Source organism: Harpia harpyja, chromosome 9, assembly GCF_026419915.1.
Source record: "Harpia harpyja isolate bHarHar1 chromosome 9, bHarHar1 primary haplotype, whole genome shotgun sequence".
Classification (NCBI taxonomy): domain Eukaryota; kingdom Metazoa; phylum Chordata; class Aves; order Accipitriformes; family Accipitridae; genus Harpia; species Harpia harpyja.
Genome location: NC_068948.1, coordinates 16,395,687 through 16,415,807, shown reverse-complemented (window position 1 = coordinate 16,415,807; position 20,121 = coordinate 16,395,687). Strand labels below are relative to the sequence as shown.

The 20,121-nt window shown below is 45.2% G+C and overlaps 1 protein-coding gene across 4 annotated transcripts in view; it reads left to right on the top strand.

Moving 5' to 3' along the window:
- Positions 1–1,290: 1,290 nt before the first annotated feature.
- ZNF423 (zinc finger protein 423) overlaps positions 1,291–20,121 on the top strand; it is a 238,150-nt gene continuing 219,319 nt past the window's right edge. For 3 of the 4 annotated variants that reach the window (XM_052796003.1, XM_052796004.1, XM_052796001.1), the window contains exon 1: positions 2,259–2,591. In XM_052796003.1, coding sequence (XP_052651963.1) covers positions 2,552–2,591 — 40 coding nt within the window. In that variant the 5' untranslated portion in view covers positions 2,259–2,551. Of the gene's footprint in view, positions 1,658–2,258; positions 2,592–20,121 lie in introns of those variants that run through there. The other variant, XM_052796002.1, reaches the window with a different exon arrangement.

Here is a 20,121-nt window from a genome sequence, read left to right as displayed (position 1 = left end):
TTGGTGCAGTGATGTAGAGGAAGTATAGCTTGATTATAGCAGTGTTATAGGAAACATTTTTTACTGTATGTCCAGTCTATGGTGGTAATCTGGAGTCATACAGTAGGAGGGAACTGTAAACCTTTATTATGACATTAATAAAGCCAACAGTTTCTGTCAGACCTTAAGAAACCAGAAAATCACCACTAAACGTCCATTCAAATGCGATGCTGCGTTAAGAAAAATCTTTACAGTTCTATGCTGAATTCACTTGATCAAATGACAAACTCATTACTGAGTTGTTTGAGTTTCTTTTGGTGTGGGGGAAAAAAAAAGAAAAGAAAAGAGGAAGATGTTTTCCAGGTGAAGATTGTTAGCAGGAAAGCAGTGCCTTCACACAGCCCCCTGCATCCCTTTGCTCTGAGCCCACGCAGGCTGGGCAGAGCGCTGCACCCTTCCCGCTGCCTGGGGGCCTGGCCTGGGTGGCCAGACCGGGGTACTTCTGCCAGGGCTATTTTCACAGGATCTTAAAAAAAACCACCCCGTATTCCTTCCATTCAGGACACCTTCTCTTCTGACGTCTGGATGTACAATCACCCGGGCTTTCGTGATGGCACGGGCCTGTCACGTGCAGGGGAGAGGGTGCTTGGAGATGCCATTCGGTTCCTCACGCGCTGGTTAGGGTACGGTAAATTAAGTGTTAGAAAGCGCCTCGTTCCTACAAAGCGGTAAAGGCTGCATGAAATGAACGAGCCCCGTCTAAGTGGGAGAAGAAACTCATCGAGCGCTTATCTTCAGCAGTTTCATTCATAACTTGGCACCGAGTGCTCCGCGGGGTGACAAGTTTAAAACACTTAGGATTTTTCTAGAAGAAACCTTCCCAGCAGAGAGGTGCGGGCGACTCCAGCTCCTGCTAAATTGAACACGTTGGGAAAGGCAAAGTAAATAAATCTTCCTTTCCAGCTCTCCAGAAGCAGCCCAGCAGAGGCGGCGGGGGGGGGGGGGGGCGCGTTTAAAAAGCCCCCGCAACTTTTCCCGCGGCCGCTGAGCCGTTTGCATTCGGGGGAGATTTCACCGCCCCCCCCCCCCGTCCCCTCCCCCGATGCAGATGAAAGGCAACTCGACCCGCCTCCGCGGGGGGCTGCGCGCTGCGGGATGGGCCGCGGAGCCACCGCCGGCCGGGCGGGGGGGGTGGGGGGCGCGGCTGCTCCGCGCCGTTCCGCGCCGCTCCGCGCGGCGGCGGCGAGTCCGGTCCGCGGCGGCGGTCCGCGTTTTGCGGGCGGCCGCTGTATTTCCCGGGCCGTCCATGGCTCGGTGCTGTTGGCTCTCTCTCCGTCTGATCGGCGCAGGCTGCGCGGGGCTCCCTACGGGATCAGAGCGCTCCCCCGCCGGGACTCCACTCCTCACATCCTCCTGCTGGGACTCAGCTACATTTCCAGCCAAGCCTGGCTTTATTATGTGTGTCTGCACTGCAGCCCCAGCAGCAAGATCAGGAGGAGGAAAAGGAGCCAGGACAAAGAAAAGAGAGGGAGGCTGGCGAGAGCTAAAGAAAATAAAAACCCAGGGCAGCAGCGGCAGCAATGAAGGCAGGAGCGGTGCCACCTTCCAGCGAATAACCCATGGAGGCAGCTAGCGGCCCCGGCATCGATGCAAAGAAGCACTTACCTTGTTCCGCGAAGTGCGTGCGTGCAGGGGAAGGCGGCGGCGAGCGCGGCCGGCCGCGGGGAGCCCACCCGCCCGCCCGCCCAGCTCCGCGCCGCGCACGGCCGGCCGCGCCGCGCCGGGGACACCGGCCGGCCGCCCCTCGGTCCCCGCGGCCAGCATAAAAAAGGACTCGTCGCCCTCCCCGGCCAGCGGCGGGGGCGAGGAAGGGAGAGGCGGCTGGGGGCGAGCGGGCAGAGAGGGAGGGAGGGGGCCGAGCGCGGCCGGGGGAGGATTTAGGAACATCGCAACAAGGTCGCACCCCCGGAGCGCCCCGGATTGCCGGGGCCGGTGCTCGTCGTGGGTTTAGACACTTAATTCTCCCCGCGCGCCCTCCCCCACCCCAAGCCCAGGGACCCCGCGCAGGGCTCTGCTTTTTTTTTTTTTTTTTCCCTTTTTTTTTTTTTAATTATTATTCCGAAAGTGCGAGCCGGACTGAGAGCCGCAGGGCGCCTGCAAACTTTAAAGAGAACAAAAAGGCGGCTGGGGGCGCGGGCCGGGCTCGCTTTGCGTCGGTATTTGCACATCCAAGGGGGGGGGGGGAGGAAGGAAGGGGGGAAAAAAAAAAAAGGAAAAAAAAATTGCAACTGTTGCGCCTGTGATTTTATTTTTTTTTTAATTTTTTTTTTTTCCCCGGGGGAAAGGTGCCCGAGGGGGTGGAAAGAGGAGTTGAACTTGCCGCATTGCAACAGGCAAAAGAAGTGAGAAAAATCAAATAATCGATCCCGCTGCTGCTGCTGCCGCTTCGCCTCGCAAAGTTTGGAGGCGGGGGGGGGGGGAGAAGAGAGAGAGAGAAAGCAGGGAGAGGAAGGGAAGGCAGGGACGGGAGGAAGACGAGGAGGAGGAGGAGGACGAGCCACGGCGCCCGGACATGTCCAGGAGGAAGCAAGCCAAGCCCCGCTCGGTGAAAGGTAAGGCATCCTCCGCCGGCCCCCGCAGCCGCCGCTGCCGCCCGGCCCCGGGCAGCCGCCTCCGCCGCCGCGACGCGGCCAATCAGGGCCGGGTCCCGGCTTGGCGGGGATTGCAAATCCCCCCCCCGGTACGGGCCGGTGGTGGAGGGGTCCCCCCGATCTCCCCCCACCCCCCACCCCCGGAACGGACGGCGGGCGGGCGGGCTCCCCACGCGGGGCGGATGCCCCGCGTGGGGAGCCCGCCCGCCCGCCGTCCGTTCCGGGGGTGGGGGGTGTGTGGGTATCCCGGTGCCGGCCGAGACTCGTTAGCGACACGTGTCGCGATAATTGATGAAAGAAGCCGGTAGCATCGTTGAGGCGGGGAGAGAGGAAAGTTTTCGCGGTGATGCTCGGGCGCGGTGGTGCAACAGTGGGCTGGGGAAAGGGAGGAAACGGAGCACGCTCGTGTTTTAGCCGGTTAGCTTGGATTTAATGTTTCTTTATGATTGGGAATAGTAGCGCTGTCTATTTCCTCCTACTGTCCAATGTGCGTAAGGGTGGTGAAAGAAGGGAAGAATTAAAAGCGATTTGATAGATAGGGGTTGAAAACTTGCTTGGGCTTGAAGAGACAATAGCCAAATTTAGTAAGAGCTGCATTAATAAACATTAAACTTCGCGTATTCTTCACCGTCCACAGCGAAGGGGTGTTTAAAACCGCCTGTTTACCTCCATAAGAAAACAGCTGCTGGTGAAACGTAAAGGGAGGGCCGGGACCAGCCCCGCGCCGTATTGCACGCCTTGCCAGCTTTTTGACTTTTAAGTGAATGGGTGCGAGAGCGGAAGGCGTGATTTCTGAAGCCTTTCGCTCCCAGCCACGAGGAGGTTAGCTGATGTTGGGTAAGGTTTTATTGTCCTCTGCACAAAGCAAAACTCAGCGGTTCGGGGGCTTTGTTGTAGAAGCACAAAAGGATCATAACTTCGGATGCCCAAAAGATGAAACAAAAAGTCTAAAGCGTTCGTAATTAAATAACTTGTGGGTGGAAAAAATTAGCATGCAGTTAATAGACCAGCTAAAGAACGAACTGAAACCCCATCCAGGGCCATTTTACATTTTTTGTGAAATGTCCACTCTTTAACAGATGACTGCAATGTAAGTCGTACGTGCTTCAAATGTTTATGAAGTTTTTGTAAAGTCAGTCCTTCATCTTTATACAAAAGCCTTAATCATTTTTTCGGCCAGACTAACAGTACCTTTTAGCATTGTGCTGTGGGGCAGGTTTGCAGCGTGGCGTTGTGACCCTCCGCAATCCCGGACAATCTCTGCTAAAGGAGCTACTTCAGTAATTGGTAGATGAATGTTACAGTCCGTGGGCAGAAGAAAGGGCAGAGTTAGAGCTATTTCTAGGGGATGCTCTGAAATACATTGTTTGAAACTAAAAGGATCGCAGTTTGAGGACAGTGATGCAGGCCTCGGGTCATGACTTCCCTCAGATGAGGGGATCACGTTTAGTGGCCAGGCCTCTGGAGTTTAAAATATTTTTCTGTGCTAAAGTGTCACATTTAACGTTCAGGAAATAGCTCTCCACCAGCGAAAACCGTGTTTGCTCTAGAATCCCAGTTAGTAAACATTGGCATCTCGTGCCATAATAACGTTAAGATATTTACCATTTACTAGTCATTTGTTTTCTACCTCATTACTTTTAAGGCAGCAATATCTCTCGCAAGGGGTTGATACTTTATAATGAAATTTTGACCCTAATTCTGATACAGAACTGATCACTATTTACAAGAGCATTTTTATGAATCGAAGCAGGTAACTTACTGGCAAGTCACAGCTAAGAAACATTATCCCTGTAATGTAGAAATATCTAGAAGGTCTTTGCAACAGTGAGCTGGGTGAAGCCCAGTTTTTAAAGATTCTAAATATTTCTGTAGTCTCTAGGCACAAAAAAAATGTGTTTTCAGCTTTAGCATAAACTGGCTGTAAATTACAGGTCTTAGCATGAGCTAACTAACAGGGAGTCTAAGGAATGAGCTGAATCTGGGTGAAATTTTGGATAATAGGAGGCAACTGGTATGTGTATGTAGGATAAAGAATTTCTTCCTTTCCTTCTATTCATCAACATCGTCAGCTTTTAAAAAGTCTGTCATATACATTTTGTGGTCTAGGGAGCTGGCAACCCAGTAGATTGCCACAGTACACGTTTCCATGGAAATAATTGAGATGTAATAAATAAAGGCACTCTGAGGTCACAGGTTTCCCAATTCAACTGAGAAGAAAACAAGCATAAATTATGTGGATATATGTGTAGCATTTAGGACTTAAAATAATTTACCCTTTTTCTCTTTTCCGTATATTTATTTCACTTTGTATAGCAGCTTTGCTATTTATTAACCACTACTGAGGTTTGTGCATCCTTTTTCATTCAGAAAGATTACACACTAAAATAGAATCAGTGATGAAAGGGATTATTCTGCATGCAAAAGGCAAGTTGCCTGCCCGCTAACTGGGAGCGATGCTGACTTTAAAGTGAGTGACTTTGACAGAAGTATCAAATGTTGACAACTCTTAGATGCTCCTTATTTAAAATGAAGTGGTTGCAAACCAAAACTGGATGCCAGCAAAGCTGCAGGTCATGTGGCCTCTGTGCTGTATTATCAGGTCTCAGGTTCAGCCTGGCAGAAACTTGCAGTAAATCCTGCAGCTGTAACTCCAGCAGTAGCCCTGGACTATCCCCTGATGTGGGATTTATGATTTGCAATACAATATGCTGATTTGTTTTGACCATTAGTGTGTGCGAACTTGAAGATATTAACCTCGTAGCTGGTGGTTGGGGACAAAGTTCTACTTGGCTTAAAGGAAGGGTGTTTCAGATCAATGGACGGAGTGAAAGTAGGAGGGGTCGAGTCTTTGTTGGCTTACAAAATAAACGCTTCAGTGACAGTGTGGTGGTAGCAGTGGTGGAGTAAAACACCGGCCTGTTCTGAAGCTTTACTTCACATCACAGATGAAGCCCATGAAAGTAATTTTCCTCGGCACAGACCCTTGTTTTGCCCTGCTGCCAGTAACCTCATCTGCTGAGGGCTTTTTCATTTGTCTGTAAGGAAGAATTGTACCTTACTCAGTGTCATTAAAACCACGTGGTCCCGAACCCCAGAACCATAACACAGTTGTGAACATCAAAACACACCGTCTGTCCCCCGTTACAAGTGATGGGAAGCGATGCCAACACCAACGTCCTTAAAAGTTTGTTGTGTGCTGCCAGCTCTGGGGAGTGGCTGGTACCCAGTCCGCTGTGGGGGCTGAAGAAGGCAGGCGTTCATCATTCCTGTTGATTGAACCGTAGTTTCTCATGCTACAACTTGGGGCCTTTGGAAGCGGTTCTGTAAAGTGAAGTGCTGAGATGCTGGTAACAGCAACTCGTAGGTTTCCAGTCCTGTGTAATTGTAATTGAGGAATTACTCGACTGCAATTTGTGGGGACTGGGCTCGCATTGGCACAAGGTTTTAAACATCAGATGCACTTTGGTTGCTGAATTTGACAGTTCTGCAAATTGCTGTCAGCTTGCAGGGGTATTTTGTGCATAAACGTGCTAGTCGGTAATCAAACTGTTTTGCAAAAGAATGCACTAATTAAGTCTAGATTTGTTATCCTACTTGAAGCTGCAGAATTGCTGTCATATTTTTTTGCTTTCAGTTGGCAAAAAATGCTGATAGAAACTTTTGATTCACACCCTACCTGCCTCATTTGTGTCAGTCAAGAAGAGAAAAGGGGGGTTGCTCGCTACTTCCTTATCTGCAAAGTAAATAAAAATACTTCAACCATTTGCTGAGTTCCAATTAGTTGATTGCTATGAATGATCTTCTTTAAAGGAATTCTGTTTTACCTATCTGCTCATACAAAGGTTTGATTTTGAATGTCTTGTGAAAAGGATTCTCTTTGTCTTGATTGATGTCAAGAATAAAAGCGTGATGGTAATATCCCTTTGAAAGCTATTGTATTGTCAGCTCTGGCTGACAGCAGGAGGCCCTCCTAGTGCTATAGATTAGCGCTGTGAAAACACTGACATTTTCTTTGTTATATTGCTGTTGTTCTGCTTGCAAAGTCAATTATACAATGTCGGAGCTCAGTTACAGAGTTGACTGTGGAAGTAACAATGTCTTTCATACTTGTCTTAAAGATATAATTTTCCTTTTTTCCCAGTTGATAGAGAAGAACCTGAAGGTACTGGAACAGTACATTCTACAAATTAAATTTTGACAAGTATAATCATAATTGCCAAATACAAGAGACTTGTGCGATTATCCTTTAATTTTACAGTTCATTCAAGTTTCGGTGGAATTTTATTGATACAGTGAAAGCAGCAGCTAAAATTGATAAAACTCATATCAAATAAGATTACGCTCTTGATTGTTCTTTATCAAGTGTAGCTTTTGGGGGATTAGGAATAATTGGAGATGTTGGTGTTTCATTGTGGGGCTGGTGCCCTGAGAGCGTTTGAATCCATGCAGTATACTGAGCACTGCCTTCAGGGATTAGCCTGCAGTTTTTAATTTTTGCCTGTGTATTTTGCTACAAGCCTCACAGCGTTCTCCCCTGCACTCCACAAGTCCCATTTTCCTGCCTTTCTCTCCCTCCGGTATGCTTTCCTGGATGGGATCTGGGTGGTATTTAACTGGTTTTACTGATTGAAACTCCTGCTTGTGTGCAAACACCTTTTAATTGTGGCCTGTTCCCATTGGTCTTGGCGAATATAACGAATAAACGTGGCCAAAAATTGAAAAGAGTGGGAAATGTAATGCAAAAGGTTTAAATATGAATGGGGAGAAAATAGAAATCTCGTATTTTTAGTGATGCTACATCTAAAGCCATCGATGAAAAACAACTACCATGTAACGGTAGTGGCTCTTGGAAAACGCCTCCTATTTTTTTTTTCCAAAATATTTGTGTACAATCAGTGCAAGTTAAAGAACATCATTCACTGCTGAATGGCTTCAGATGACACGTGCAAAAAAATAATCAGAGAGCTCTTGTTAGGACATTAATTGTAGGATTTCTAAATTACTATTATAAACTAATAGAGTAACAAAAGATTCCACAGTTACCAGTAATTTGTCAGGATTTATTTTGTTTTTCTTCAATAATTGAAAATTAATGTCTTGAAGTGAAAGCAGATGTTCATGCCATCATCTGAATTGGATATAAAAATGATGTTTTGTAGATGCGTTAAGCTTGTGTAAATACAAATTGTCTTATCCTAGATGGGGCTTTGGCTTGGTTTTATCCATTGTTTGGTGCCAAATTAACTTTTAGGTTAAACCTGGGTAAGTGGTTTCAGCCTGGTTAAATTAACTAAGCCAAGTGCTTGGGGTGGCACCCAGTGATCAGTTATTATAGTAAATGTTTTAAAAAACCTACCTCACCTGCTGGCTCTGTGAATGATGATACTTTCTCATACTGTAGAATTAATATTTACTTCTATTTTGATAAATGTGCTCTTACTTGTTTACTCAGTTATTTTTACTGAACTGGTTAATTGATATCCTCCCTCCCAATTCCAATTTGTGAAATCAGTTTTAGTCCATTACAACATTTGAAAAATGCAAACCACTTTTTTAAAAAAAAAAAAGAAATAATCTCTTGGTCTTGTGTTAGCCTGCAATCTCTAAAAGATAATAAATTTCTTCATGTATTATAATATTCTCTTAAACAAAAGATTATTAATTACCCACAATAATTGAACTGTCTTATAAAAATGCCTACATCAACCCCTCATCACTCCATCAGTATTCTCTTTAAATGCCTCTGAAAAAGGATGGCTATTATGTTCCCTTGTATCCTAGTAAATGCGCTGGAGTAATGAAATACTAATAATATAAAACCTATTACAGACTCCTGCTAAATCTTGACTGACAAATGGTGGTGCAGGGGAGGGTCTGGTTCTGGTGTGTGAGTTAGTGGATGTGGACTCGGAAGGTGCGGGTAGGAGCTGGAACCAAGTGAGGACCAGCTCTGAGCTCTCTGTAGTGCGTGCATTTATTCAACATACTTTTAGAGCCCAGAAGTAGATTCTTGTGCATTTTCTTCCCTGATGTCCATTAGTAAATGCAGAGAAGCGCATTCCTTGTTCTGTTAGAGAAATAAGGTGATGCGAGTTTTAAGTACTACATCTTCTTGACAACACCTAGATGTATATGTATGTGCAGCAGTGAATTATGGTGGTTTATTGGAGTCGCTTTATTCTAGGGAGTAGAAGGATGTGCAGATACTAAATGGTCTCTTGTGACATTTCCAGCTACAGAAGGCTCGAGCTTTGACCTCTTGCAATGGTTTGTTTTGTAAAATGCAAACAAAGCGACCCGATGGGGTTGGAAACTGGGGGATGCCGTTCAGAACGGGCTCACAAATCTCGTTGCGGTACAGCGAATTGGTGTATGGTATTAGCTTTCTGCTGTATGACTTATTTCGGATAGCACTGCAAAAGCCATCTGAATCTAGCGATAAGTAGCTTCATTATATTGTTTGCATTTGCTTAGAAAGAAAACCTTTTCCTTTCTAGCCACAGATTAGGCAACAGAAAGACCAATTTGCAGAGCTTGTAAATGCCACTTGTTAATCAGATGCAGTACAATTATTAATTTTTTTCTTTTCCCCCTTGGATGTATTAAGTCAACTTTTTAGCTTTTTATGTAATTGAAATTTGCCCTTTTGTTACCTGGGCATGAATTATTTTTGAAATGTTGTCATTACCCGCCCCGCTGTGAGGTTTATCTCTTCTGTTCATCCTAATTAAATAAAACATACTGTTGTTCACCAGTCTCATGTTGAAGTGAATTACCTGCCTGAAGGCTTGCGCTGGTGTCGGGCATGCTTGTTGCAGCCGCAGCCGTTGACTAACACATTTACTTTTAGATTTTCATTTCAAAGGGCTCAGTTTGTGCAGTGTGACAGGTGAATGGTGAATGCTTTACAGGACTTTCAAGAGCTGAACAAACAGTAAAGGACTTATTGCTGCCACAGTGGAGTGGCAAGTACAAATGTAAGGCAGCCTTTGTGGCAGAGGAGTGTTTCCTTTGCTGGATAAAGGCCACTCAGGAGACCTGAAGGGCTCGCTTGGGTATGCTGGGGGTGAAATAATCTCAGTCGTGGTCTCATTTAAACCCACCCTACCTGTGTGTTCTCCTGGGCAATTTCTAGTGGGGTTGATCTTGGCTCTCTTTGTAGCATCACCCGCAGTCATGTTCTCCTTGAGTCTGGTACTGATAACGAAGGCTGCTTCAGAAGTGTAACAGTTGGAGTTTCTTTACACGGAAGTTGTTTCCAGTTCATATTAGAGAAGTAAACAATGCGTTCAGGTTTTAAAGTGAAGCAGAGGGAAAGGTCCCTGCTTGTAGAGAAACAGTTTGTTTAAGCTTCTGATAGCGCTACAGAAAATGCGTTGCTCACTAGTGAAATCCTGTTATGAGTAAAAGTACAAGAGTTAACAAGTCGCTGTGCTCCAGTCTCTGTTGGCTAGGCTCTGGAGGTTTGGTCAAATGTGGCCTAATTCTGCTTTCCAAATATTAAAAAAAATTACACAGAGGGCAAAAAGACAAGTTCTTAATATGCATATCCTGGGAAAATCCTAAACCAGTATTTTTACCCCCTCCAGTCCCAAGGCTAATCAAAATTCCTTTGTTTCCACATCTACCACTAAAATATATGCCTCCCTTGGTTGTCTGCTGACTGTACAAGTTTAACCGCTCAATTGATTGGACTCACAAAAGCTGTTACTGGGTTTACATAGCATTTGCCTACAGGTAATCTAAAGACAGGGGTGAGACTGCAGGCAACCTCCACCAGGACTGGTACTTGAATTAGCAGCTCTGCTCGTTTCTTGATGATCCTCATCTGGCTGAGATGAGGTTTTTCTGGGTTGCCACTGAGGCAGGTTAGCCAAGCCTCCACTTGATGATTGCTGGAACTTGCTTCACATGGTGGTGAAGTGAGTGGTAATGAAGATAAAGTTAATAAAGACATATGTGGCCTGCCCTTTGAAAAGAGGGTGTTTGGTGCAGTGCAGAGATGAAGTCCTTCACTGAGTGAGCATTCAGGACCCACTTTTGCAGTTTTTAGGGTGAGTGCAATTTTTCTCCTTGACACTAATTGGAGCTGGATTGGAAGTTTAAATGTAAGCCAACAGTGTAAGTCCAAGCTCCCTGAATTTGCTGGAGAGCTAATGGTGTTAATCAAGATCCCTATTGATGTTGGAGGACTGTGAGTATCCCTAGACTTATATCGGTCATGGAGTGAAACCTCTGCCTTGTTTTGGTGGTAGTGTTTCTTGCTGACCTTAGTGGGGATGGGATTTTATTCTCATTTCTTGCATTGCAATTGAAAGAGCAAGAGAAGCAAAGAGATTGGATAGGAAGAGTCACTTGGCATCCAATGCTGCAGAGAGCGTCTCCTGCTTCTTCTGCTGGCTCTGTGAGATTGCTGCTGGGGGGATTTCTAGGAGAGCACTGGGAAGGTTCACGGTGCAGAGGATGCAGCAGTGCTGTGGGAGCTCCCTGATGGCACTGTGGGAAACCCCAGAAACGTGGGTTGTGTTTAACATCTGTTAACGTAAGCAGGTACAGATTTATGTGAACAAAATTGACTGGCTGTGATTCTGCATCCTTTCAATCTCCTGTCCCCAAAATTGGAAAACTAAAAGGAGGTAGAGAAAACACATGGCAGAAGGATGAACTTAATACTTGGGGAAGCAGAAGTGCTAAACAGAGAAAGATGGGGGGGGGGGGGGGAAGGAAAACTCAGAAATCTGTTGCTGACATTTGAGTATGGAGGGTGCCTGATGATTAGATGCAAAGTTTTGGCACAGAGGTTTACTTACCTGGAGCTGCACCTATATTATTTTTAACTTTTAGTTTAAAGACCAAGAGAAGGAACAGATCTGAAAAGTGACTTCAACTCCATGGAAAAGGGTATGATTAAGCATAAGCAGAAAACATGAGAAATGTAAAACACCTAAACGCGGGAGCTTTTCTGCTCCTAATAGTGCCAGTGCTTTCCTGTCTGGAGGAGTGTATTTGTTGTGGTTTATAGTTGTTTTCTGTTTAATATAGAGAAATTTGAAGACAACAGGGATTGCAGTCGTTAATTCGGGAAGTTTCAACTATTTTATCATCATGGCAGCATCTGAACTTGGCCTGCGAGGACTCCTAATTGTTCAGGGATTTGAAGGGAAGAGGAGGTCAGGGTGGTAACTGGAAAAAGTAGGCTTTCAACGCTTGTTATGTGAATGCATGCAAATACGTATAATATGTGATATGTGTTCACATGTACATGAAAGAGAAGGTCTAGAGGAATAGATAGTATCTTTTGTTAGACCAACTAACACGGTTGCAAAATGCAAGGAAGTTTTTCTGATGCACAAGCCTGCTTTCTGTGCTGAAAAAAAGCAGCAGCCTTCTGGCTATTTTGCTTGATAGGTAAATGCAGCTTTGCTTTAATTTACTTATTCAAGCTCTTACTCAAATTCCTTTTGCTTCATTAGATTACTCACATGAGTAAAGATATACTGGATTGCATAGTAGTGCCAAGCTTGTATATTATTTATTGCTGAATTCTGTGGATGCATTTCAGTCGGGTAATTTGCTCGTGGCCTCCTTTATTTCTAGGGAAATGGCATGCCTTGCCCTTCATAATTTCTTTGCTTTTACTGACCAGACTGTTCCCCCAGAGGGCATGTGGGATGTGGCAGAGTATTGAAAATACTGGGATGGAGAAGTAGAGAAGGAGGGCTGTGTGTGAATTACTCCTTATATATGCTGATGCTAGGTTTATATGGCTAAAATGGTGTGGTTTTGGCAGTGATACTTTGTGGGGAATGTAGTAGGCAACTCTGGGTGAGCAAGTTGTTACCCTGAGATGTTTTGTTTTTTTTTTTTTAAAGATAAAGAAGTACTTTCAGTCTAATTCTGAGCATCCTTTAGCAGTATGGTACAATATATTATGAGCCATTTTAAAATGAAACTGTGAGTGCTTGTCTTTGGATCTTGTACAGAGTGTCACCTAATGCTCATGTATGAGTCCACTGATTTGATTCCCTTCATATCAAGGGTGTTTTCTTTGCTAATTTCTTTCCTGCTTGATAAAGGATAAGTGAGTTTTGTTTTAAAGCTCCCAGTTGGTTTATTTTGATTACTATTTTTGATCTTAAATAAACATTCAACAGAGAGCTGCTGTTTTTATTCCTCTTGCTATAATACTGAATAAAATTCAGTAATAAACCCGAACTTAAAGGTGAGGGTCTGAAAAAAACCACCCCTGAGAGATGCTTGGCAGAGCTGTGGCGTGACTGGTTTCCAGCGCACCGAGGGGTGCTGGGGAGCGGGGAGCTGCCAGGCCCTGCCTGCAGAGCCCTGCCTGCAGAGCTGCCAGGCTGTGCAGCCGGGTGTCCCTGGCTGCAGCGGGAGCTGCTGCTCCAGAGACCTGGGGGGACAAACCCCCCCTGCAGTTGGCAGAAAGATGCTGCTTCAGCGGTGGGGCTGTTGGTGGCACACAGGCAGATCTCCTGTGAGCGGGGTTTGTGGGGTGCTCTGACGTGCACCAGGAATTCACCCGAAGACCAAATGCATATTTTCGTAAAGAGGTATCTCAGCTATGATTTTTCCTCCTTGCCAGTGGGTCTGTATTCAAAATGTGGCTCCAAAGAAAATGCACAGAAAAATGAGCTTTTAATTTGTCACCTGCTGCTGAACCACCCTGTCCTCCTTGAGATGCCAAGTTGTAAATGAGGTTTTTGTATCCCCACACACGGCCATCCAAGAAATGTTCTGCGTGTCGTAGCTGTCAGTGGCACAGCTGAAGACATCAGACCGGTGGCTTAAAACCTACCGCTGTCTGATTGGCACAAGCAAAGCCAACACAGCGCAAAACCCGAGCAAACAAAAAGGCAGGTAGAGAAACTATTGTCTCCAGTGGCTTGAGAGGTACTGGCTGCCTCCAGAGCAGGGGCTGCTCGAAGCTTTCTGTCCAGCAGTGTTGAGGAAAAAGGGGCAAATCTGCTTCTTTGTGCTATCACTCAGAGTGCTGTTGGAGAACTCCCTTTAAATTAATCTATATTGGTTCTACAGATTTTATTTTGGAGAATAGTGTCTTGTCTGGTTGCACATCCTACCGCCTCTTCCACTATGTGTATTTGTTCAAGCACCGGGGTTAGCAGGTATCCCAGCTGACAAATGCAGCTTGTCTGCTAGCAAACCTAAACCACCTAATGAAAGCTTATCTTGAGGTAGAAATCAAGAACTTTGGTTTTTAATCTGCAGACAGATGATGATGGGTTGAAGGAAAACTAGCCCAAGTCTGGGACCAGCAGGGAAACTGGCTGTTCCCAGTGCCCCTCTACCCAGGAGAGCAGCCGCTGCTGTTACAGCTGCCCTGGCCAGGTACACGCAGCCACCCTTCACCATGGTATTTGAGTGCTGCTATTGATTAGGCAGCTGAAAATTAATAATAGTAGGAAATAATTCTGTCTTACATGAAGGAATTATTGTGCATAACTAACCTTTTGACACTGCCCTCTCTGCTTTCCTTCTGTCCTGTTTTCTTCCTAATATCAGTAGCCTGTGAAAATGTCAGTGGAGTCGCTTTAGCAGCTTTGCTTCCCTTCCCACAGCATCTCCCCTACCCTGGAGCCTGGGAAGCTTGAGAGTGTTTTGCTTTGAGGGAATACCTACAGGTAGGTTTTCCTCCCTGGGTGGAAGCCTGTTGACTGGTTTTTCCTCCCTTGAATCTTTGCTGGTTTTGCTCCTTGCAGTTATGGAAAACATAACTGCAAACCCGGAGTGTGTTAGCAGAGCTCCCCGGGTCAGCTGTGCATTTGGGGAGGGAAACAGGCAGGGGAGGAAGGGGTAGGACATGGCCCACCTGTGGGATGGTGCGTCTAGAGTCCAGCCTCGGCCACCGCTCAGCTCATGGTGGGACCTGCCGAGGCGATGGCAAGGAGACGCAGTGGAATCGTCCTGCTGCTTTGGGAAGCTGAAGGCTGCTGGTGCTCTTATTAGAGGGAATTTATCTGCTCTTCTGTCTTTCTTGCTGTCTACTGCTGGCTTGACTCGATTTTCTTTTATTGGCACATCCCAACAGGTTTGTTTTCTTCTGAAGATTTTTTTTAATTTGATGTTGCCATGTTGGAAAAACACACACCAGCCCCTGGCTTAAATGCAGTCTGCAAATCAGCATATGTTAAACCCCGCTGCTCTGGAAGGGAGTGTGGAGATGAATCCTGGTCGGTTTGGGGCTGCTGTTACCTTATGGTTAGCCTGTGAAACTCAGCTTTTTGCCTCCTGGCACAGTCCCACTGGCTGTGCCCACTGCTGCCTGAGGTGAGGGCTGATCTGATGGGTTTTGTTCTCCCTCTGTTTCTGGCTCCTTGTCCTGCTGCCTACCTAGCAAAAGACTCTCAGGAGCTGATTTTACCCACCAGCCCATCAGAAAAGTAACCCTGTAGCTCTCTGCTGGCCACAGACAGGTCTGGTGTGTGTCGAGGCAGGGCAGGGCAATTGTCCTGCAGTGTTCGAGTGCTATCAGTTTGGGTCAAACTTTTCTGAAAAGAGCCTCTGCCGGGGAGGCTGGACTGTGGCCACTCAGATGGGATGTGGGTATCTGTATCTGCAGTGGGCTGATGGGCAGGTCTGTCCTGGTTTTGGCTGGGATAGAGTTAATTTTCTTTCTAGTAGCTGGTATAGTGTTATGTTTTGGGTTCAGTATGAGAATAATGTTGGTAACACACCAATGTTTTCAGTTGTTGCTAAGCAGTGTTTATACTTAGTCAAGGATTTTTCAGCTTCTCATGCCCAGCCAGCAAGAAGGCTGGAGGGGCACAAGAAGTTGGGAGGGGACACAGCCAGGACAGCTGACCCAAATGGGCCAAAGGGGTATTCTATACCATGTGATGTCATGCCCAGTATATAAACTGGGGGGAGTTGGCCTGGAGAGGATCACTGCTCGGGAACTAACTGGGCATTGGTCGGCGAGTGGTAAGCAATTGCATTGTGCATCACTTCTTTTGTATATTCCAGTTCTTCTACTATTATTACTGTCATTTTATTATTGTTATTATTATCGTTATTATTTTCTTCCTTTCTGTCCTATTAAACTGTCTTTATCTCAACCCATGAGTTTTACTTCCTCCCCCCACCCCGGATTCTCTCCCCTATCCTGCTGGGTGGGGGGGAAGTGAGCGAGTGGCTGCGTGGTGCTTAGTTGCTGGCTGGGGTTAAACCACGACAAGGTCACAAAATCCTTGCAGATGTGTCCAAGAAATGACTGTTGAAGCAAATGCTCGAATCTGTGGTGAAGAGAAGGATCCAAAACCATGGGAGCACAACCTGAAGAAGTTCACTGAAAGTAATGAAGAATAGGCTCAAGTTGCACAACTGCTTGCTGCTGGCTGCGCTTTCCCGTCCCCATGAGAATCGTGTGTCCCAGCAGAGGCGTGAGCTGTGGTGCGCTCTGTGGTGTCCCACTGAGGCAGCTGGGTGCTGCTCTCTGGATGGAGATCCCAGCTGAGTGGGCAGCTGTGCTTCGAAAGCAATGCAAAGCAGGGAGAGAGAGAGCTCATGTTGCGGGGAAGAGGGAAGACACCCAGATATCGGAGTTTAGCTATCATCTTTCACTGCTCCTGTGCTGGTGGAAGTTGCTGGCAGCAGCCTTGCATGAGGCAGCATTGCTGGAGAACAATTTTCTTCTCTATTCTAACTTAGCGGAAATAATTCCACTAAGAAATTAGATTATGTATCTCAAGAAAAAAGGAGATTTGTTATTCTGCTTTCAGCTTGCACCATAGGCTGTGTCACCGTGGGGTGCATGTCACCAAGTGGGTGCTCCTGCTAATCCTGGCACTTAAACACCAGCCGGTCCTCTGGCAGATGCTGGTCTGTCTTCCGTGCTTGGATGACAGGAGGTACGATGGTAAATCCCAGCTCTTTTTGCTGCTTTATACAGGCTTTTTTTTCTTGTGGGTGAATTTTGACTATGGTTAACTCAAATACCACTGTGTCCCATAACCTCATGTATAGGCTGGCTCACATTTCTGGAGTTGTAATGTAGCAATGACTTTGTGAAGGACAAAGTCTCTGCTGCCCAAGACACCCAGTGTCCTTGGGCCCACCCAGCTGGTGGCTGGCCTGGCCTTCAGTGTTGCGGCAGTGGCTTGTGCTTGTTTGCGTTCTTATTTAGATTATTTCTGATGTGGCAAATTTTGATGGCTTTCCCTGATGGGAAGGGCTATCTTCTCCCCGTGCCTGCCACCCCTGCCTTGTTTGCTTATTTTTAGTCATAGGAAGTAAAAGAACTGGCTGTTTGCCAAAAAGGAAAAAAAAAACCCCCAAAACAAAAAACAAAACCAACCAACCAATGCCGCCCCCAAGCAACCACAACACTGTACCTTTTCTTGCTTTAAAAAAAAATTTCCTTGTAAGTGTAACTACTGATGTAGTTTTTTTAGTAGAAGCTTGTGATTCATTGTTAAACCAATAGCACATCAAAGAATAAAATAGGGTGGTTTCTTCTGTGTTTTCCTATTTATTATTAATCTTGTTCGGATTTGGGAAAACATTGTGGTGTGAAAATATGAAGAAATGTTGTCTCATAAAGGAATAAGAGTAAGATCTTTAAATAACTCAGCATGCTTGTGCAATAGCATTGGTTGGGCTGCAGTCTGGGCTCTCGAACAACCTTACTTTTAAAAAAAAAAAAAAAAAAAAGCTTTAACTTTTATAAATATATCTGTCTCTCTCTCTCTCTTTTGCAATACCTAACATACATTGTCTGTTCTGCTGTTAACTCCCCGATGCAGAATTCCTAAGTTTGGGCTAATAGAAAATTTGGAGGATTCTTCATTATCTGAACCTCTTGAGAAATACCAAATATGTTCCAGTAATTGTGGTGTAGTACAACAGGGAGTCACACTGGCAGTTTGTTGGAAAGGGTTTTTCCTGTAGTTATGAAAACCATACAACTATTAAAATCCCCAAAACTGAAACCGTTGGGATTACTCATATACTTACAGTTAAGCGCATGCCTAAAGGTAGATATAGTCAGCATGCCATTTTTGTCTTGCGTTTGATTCCTAGCTTGAGAATATCAGGAAAAAAAAAAAAAAATTCCTCAATCACTTCAGTGTTGTGCAGTCTTTTTATTCTGTGCTTACATGACTGTAGCACGCTGGGCTGTGGCTCACAACAGAAGCACCTAGGTTTGCTGTAAAGCAAATTATTGATAATAAAGAATGAAAAGTTTGCAAAATAGTAAGATACTCCAGGCTGTTAGAAGACACTCGGAGTCAGATTTCTCCCTTCCTGCCTTCTCTTCTGCCTCTGCCACAGCTCCTTGATGAATGCGCATGTGTCACTTAATTTTTTTTTTTTTCCTCTCTCTCTCTCAATATTTTTCATCTTGGTTGTATGCAAAGAGGGTATAACATTTGTCCCTTGGAGAGTAGAGTGAATTTATTAAACACTGTGAGATGCTGGAGAGGGAAAAGTGAAATGGAACACCAATATTATAGTTCAGGTCATAATATTTGGGTTTGCTTTGTGGCTGTTTCATCATCTCTATTCAGGAAGATGTTTTATGGAATAGAATTAGCAGGAAAAACTAGAAGGTGATGCTTGCTTTATAGCTGCAGTATAGGGACTTTTGTCCTTCCCAGGCAATCTCTTACTGGAAGGCGCTGGTTACCTTGCTCTTCTGTCTGCAAGGTAGCAATAGTAACAGCTCTCGGTATTTCTTAGTTTCTCTCTTAAAAACTTCCTTTGATTAAATACTTCTTACCTTGTATGTGACTTTCTCTTGGAAGACACTGGCACGTGCCTATAAGTGTATTGATATATCATCCTAAAGAGTGAGTTAGCACACCTATTCTTATGAAACAAAATGTGTTTTGTGTCTATGAAACTGTCTAAACAATTTGCTTTGAGCCAGAATTTGGATATATGCAGGTTGTGGAGTATAACTAATACAAAAATGTTTTTGTTGCGCTGCTTTAAAGAAAATCCATTTGCACAAGTATCAATATGTAGGGGAATTTAATTTTAAAAACAGTCGTAGACACTTTGTAGAAAAATATAATGCAGTACATAAACTCATTTTAGTTACTACTTATTCTACCGTGTCCCATTAGTTGATGTTTACGCAGTGCTTTGAAAATGTAAAGCACTATATAAGTGCTTATTATTACTACATTATTGTTATTCTCCCTCTTGAAAAAAGACCCTCTAGGGAGAGGGAGACTTGCTTTGCATTTCATCTGTAGTGCAGATCCCACAAGAAATATACCCATTTGTTTTGGTTTTTACATTCTTCCCTCCCCACTCCCACCTTTCTGGGAAAAAAAAAAAAGTATTGTGTTTTAGAGGTTACAGAGCTCTTATTTAGTTTATGCTTGGTAACTACACCAATCAGAACATTATTTGAAGGCATATAAAAATCTTAAAATAGCTTTTTATTCCAGTCTGGGCAGCAAAATGAATTGCCACCCTGGTCTCGGTCCCTGTGGTCCGTGGGTGCTGCAGAGGCACCTTGCCCAGCCTGGGCACCGAGGGATAAGCAGGAGCTGGTGATGATGCCCTTTGCTGGGGTCCTCCTGCCTGGCCCATCTGCCAATGTGGGCCCAAGAACAAAAAACACTGTGTAAATGGAGTACCGGGACAGTGCCAACAAAGCCTTAGAAGAATTTCCTTCCTGTAGAGAGGAAGCACTACAAGTTTTTCTGCAGTATCAGAGCTATTGTTTTTCCTTGTAAAGAAAAATTCGTCAATCCCTCATCTCCTTTACGGTCTTTTAACAGCAGCCCGTATCGCTGCAGGAGAACAAGATTTCAGTTTAAGTTATTTTAACCCCCTTTATCCCTTGAATCCTTATCATGAGAAAGACTTTTAGTGGGCAATGTTAACCATTTACATCCTGAAATTTGAGAGCAATTCCCTGTGCCTCTGCATTATATACTGTTCTGTACCATGGTGGAGGCTGTAATCATGGCTGATGAAATTTGGAGGTTTTTTTGCCGGGGTACCCCTACGCTTGCATTGTTGTAAGCTAGGGAAGCGGTAACCATAAGCCTCCTTTGGGTACAGCAAGGAACATTTCACTCATCTTCTAGTTTTACCTTTCTTAGGCTGTTCTCCAGTGCTCCAGTCCCTGCCTGGCCCCATGCTGGGTTCCCCGTGATGCAGCAGCTCCGCTTCCAGCATTCCCTGCCCGTCACTGCTGTCAGCTGCATTTTGGGAAGAGGTACACAGGAAAGGCAAAGAGGCCTCAAAAAATGTGCAGGATGGGAGACCCTGAAGATGATGTTTATTGCAGAGCATAACCTGACTTAGATTTGTCACTGGATTCGGCCCTCGGTTACATCACCGCACATGGCCACTAAATAATGAGGTCACATGCGGCATTTCAGCCTGGTTTCCAGCAGAAATGGGGGTTTATGCAGCCATCCTTATCTGTGTGTGCATGCACACCTTTCAGTGGTGGTTCAGTCTGAGCTGGTGTCCCCCAGCCATGGCA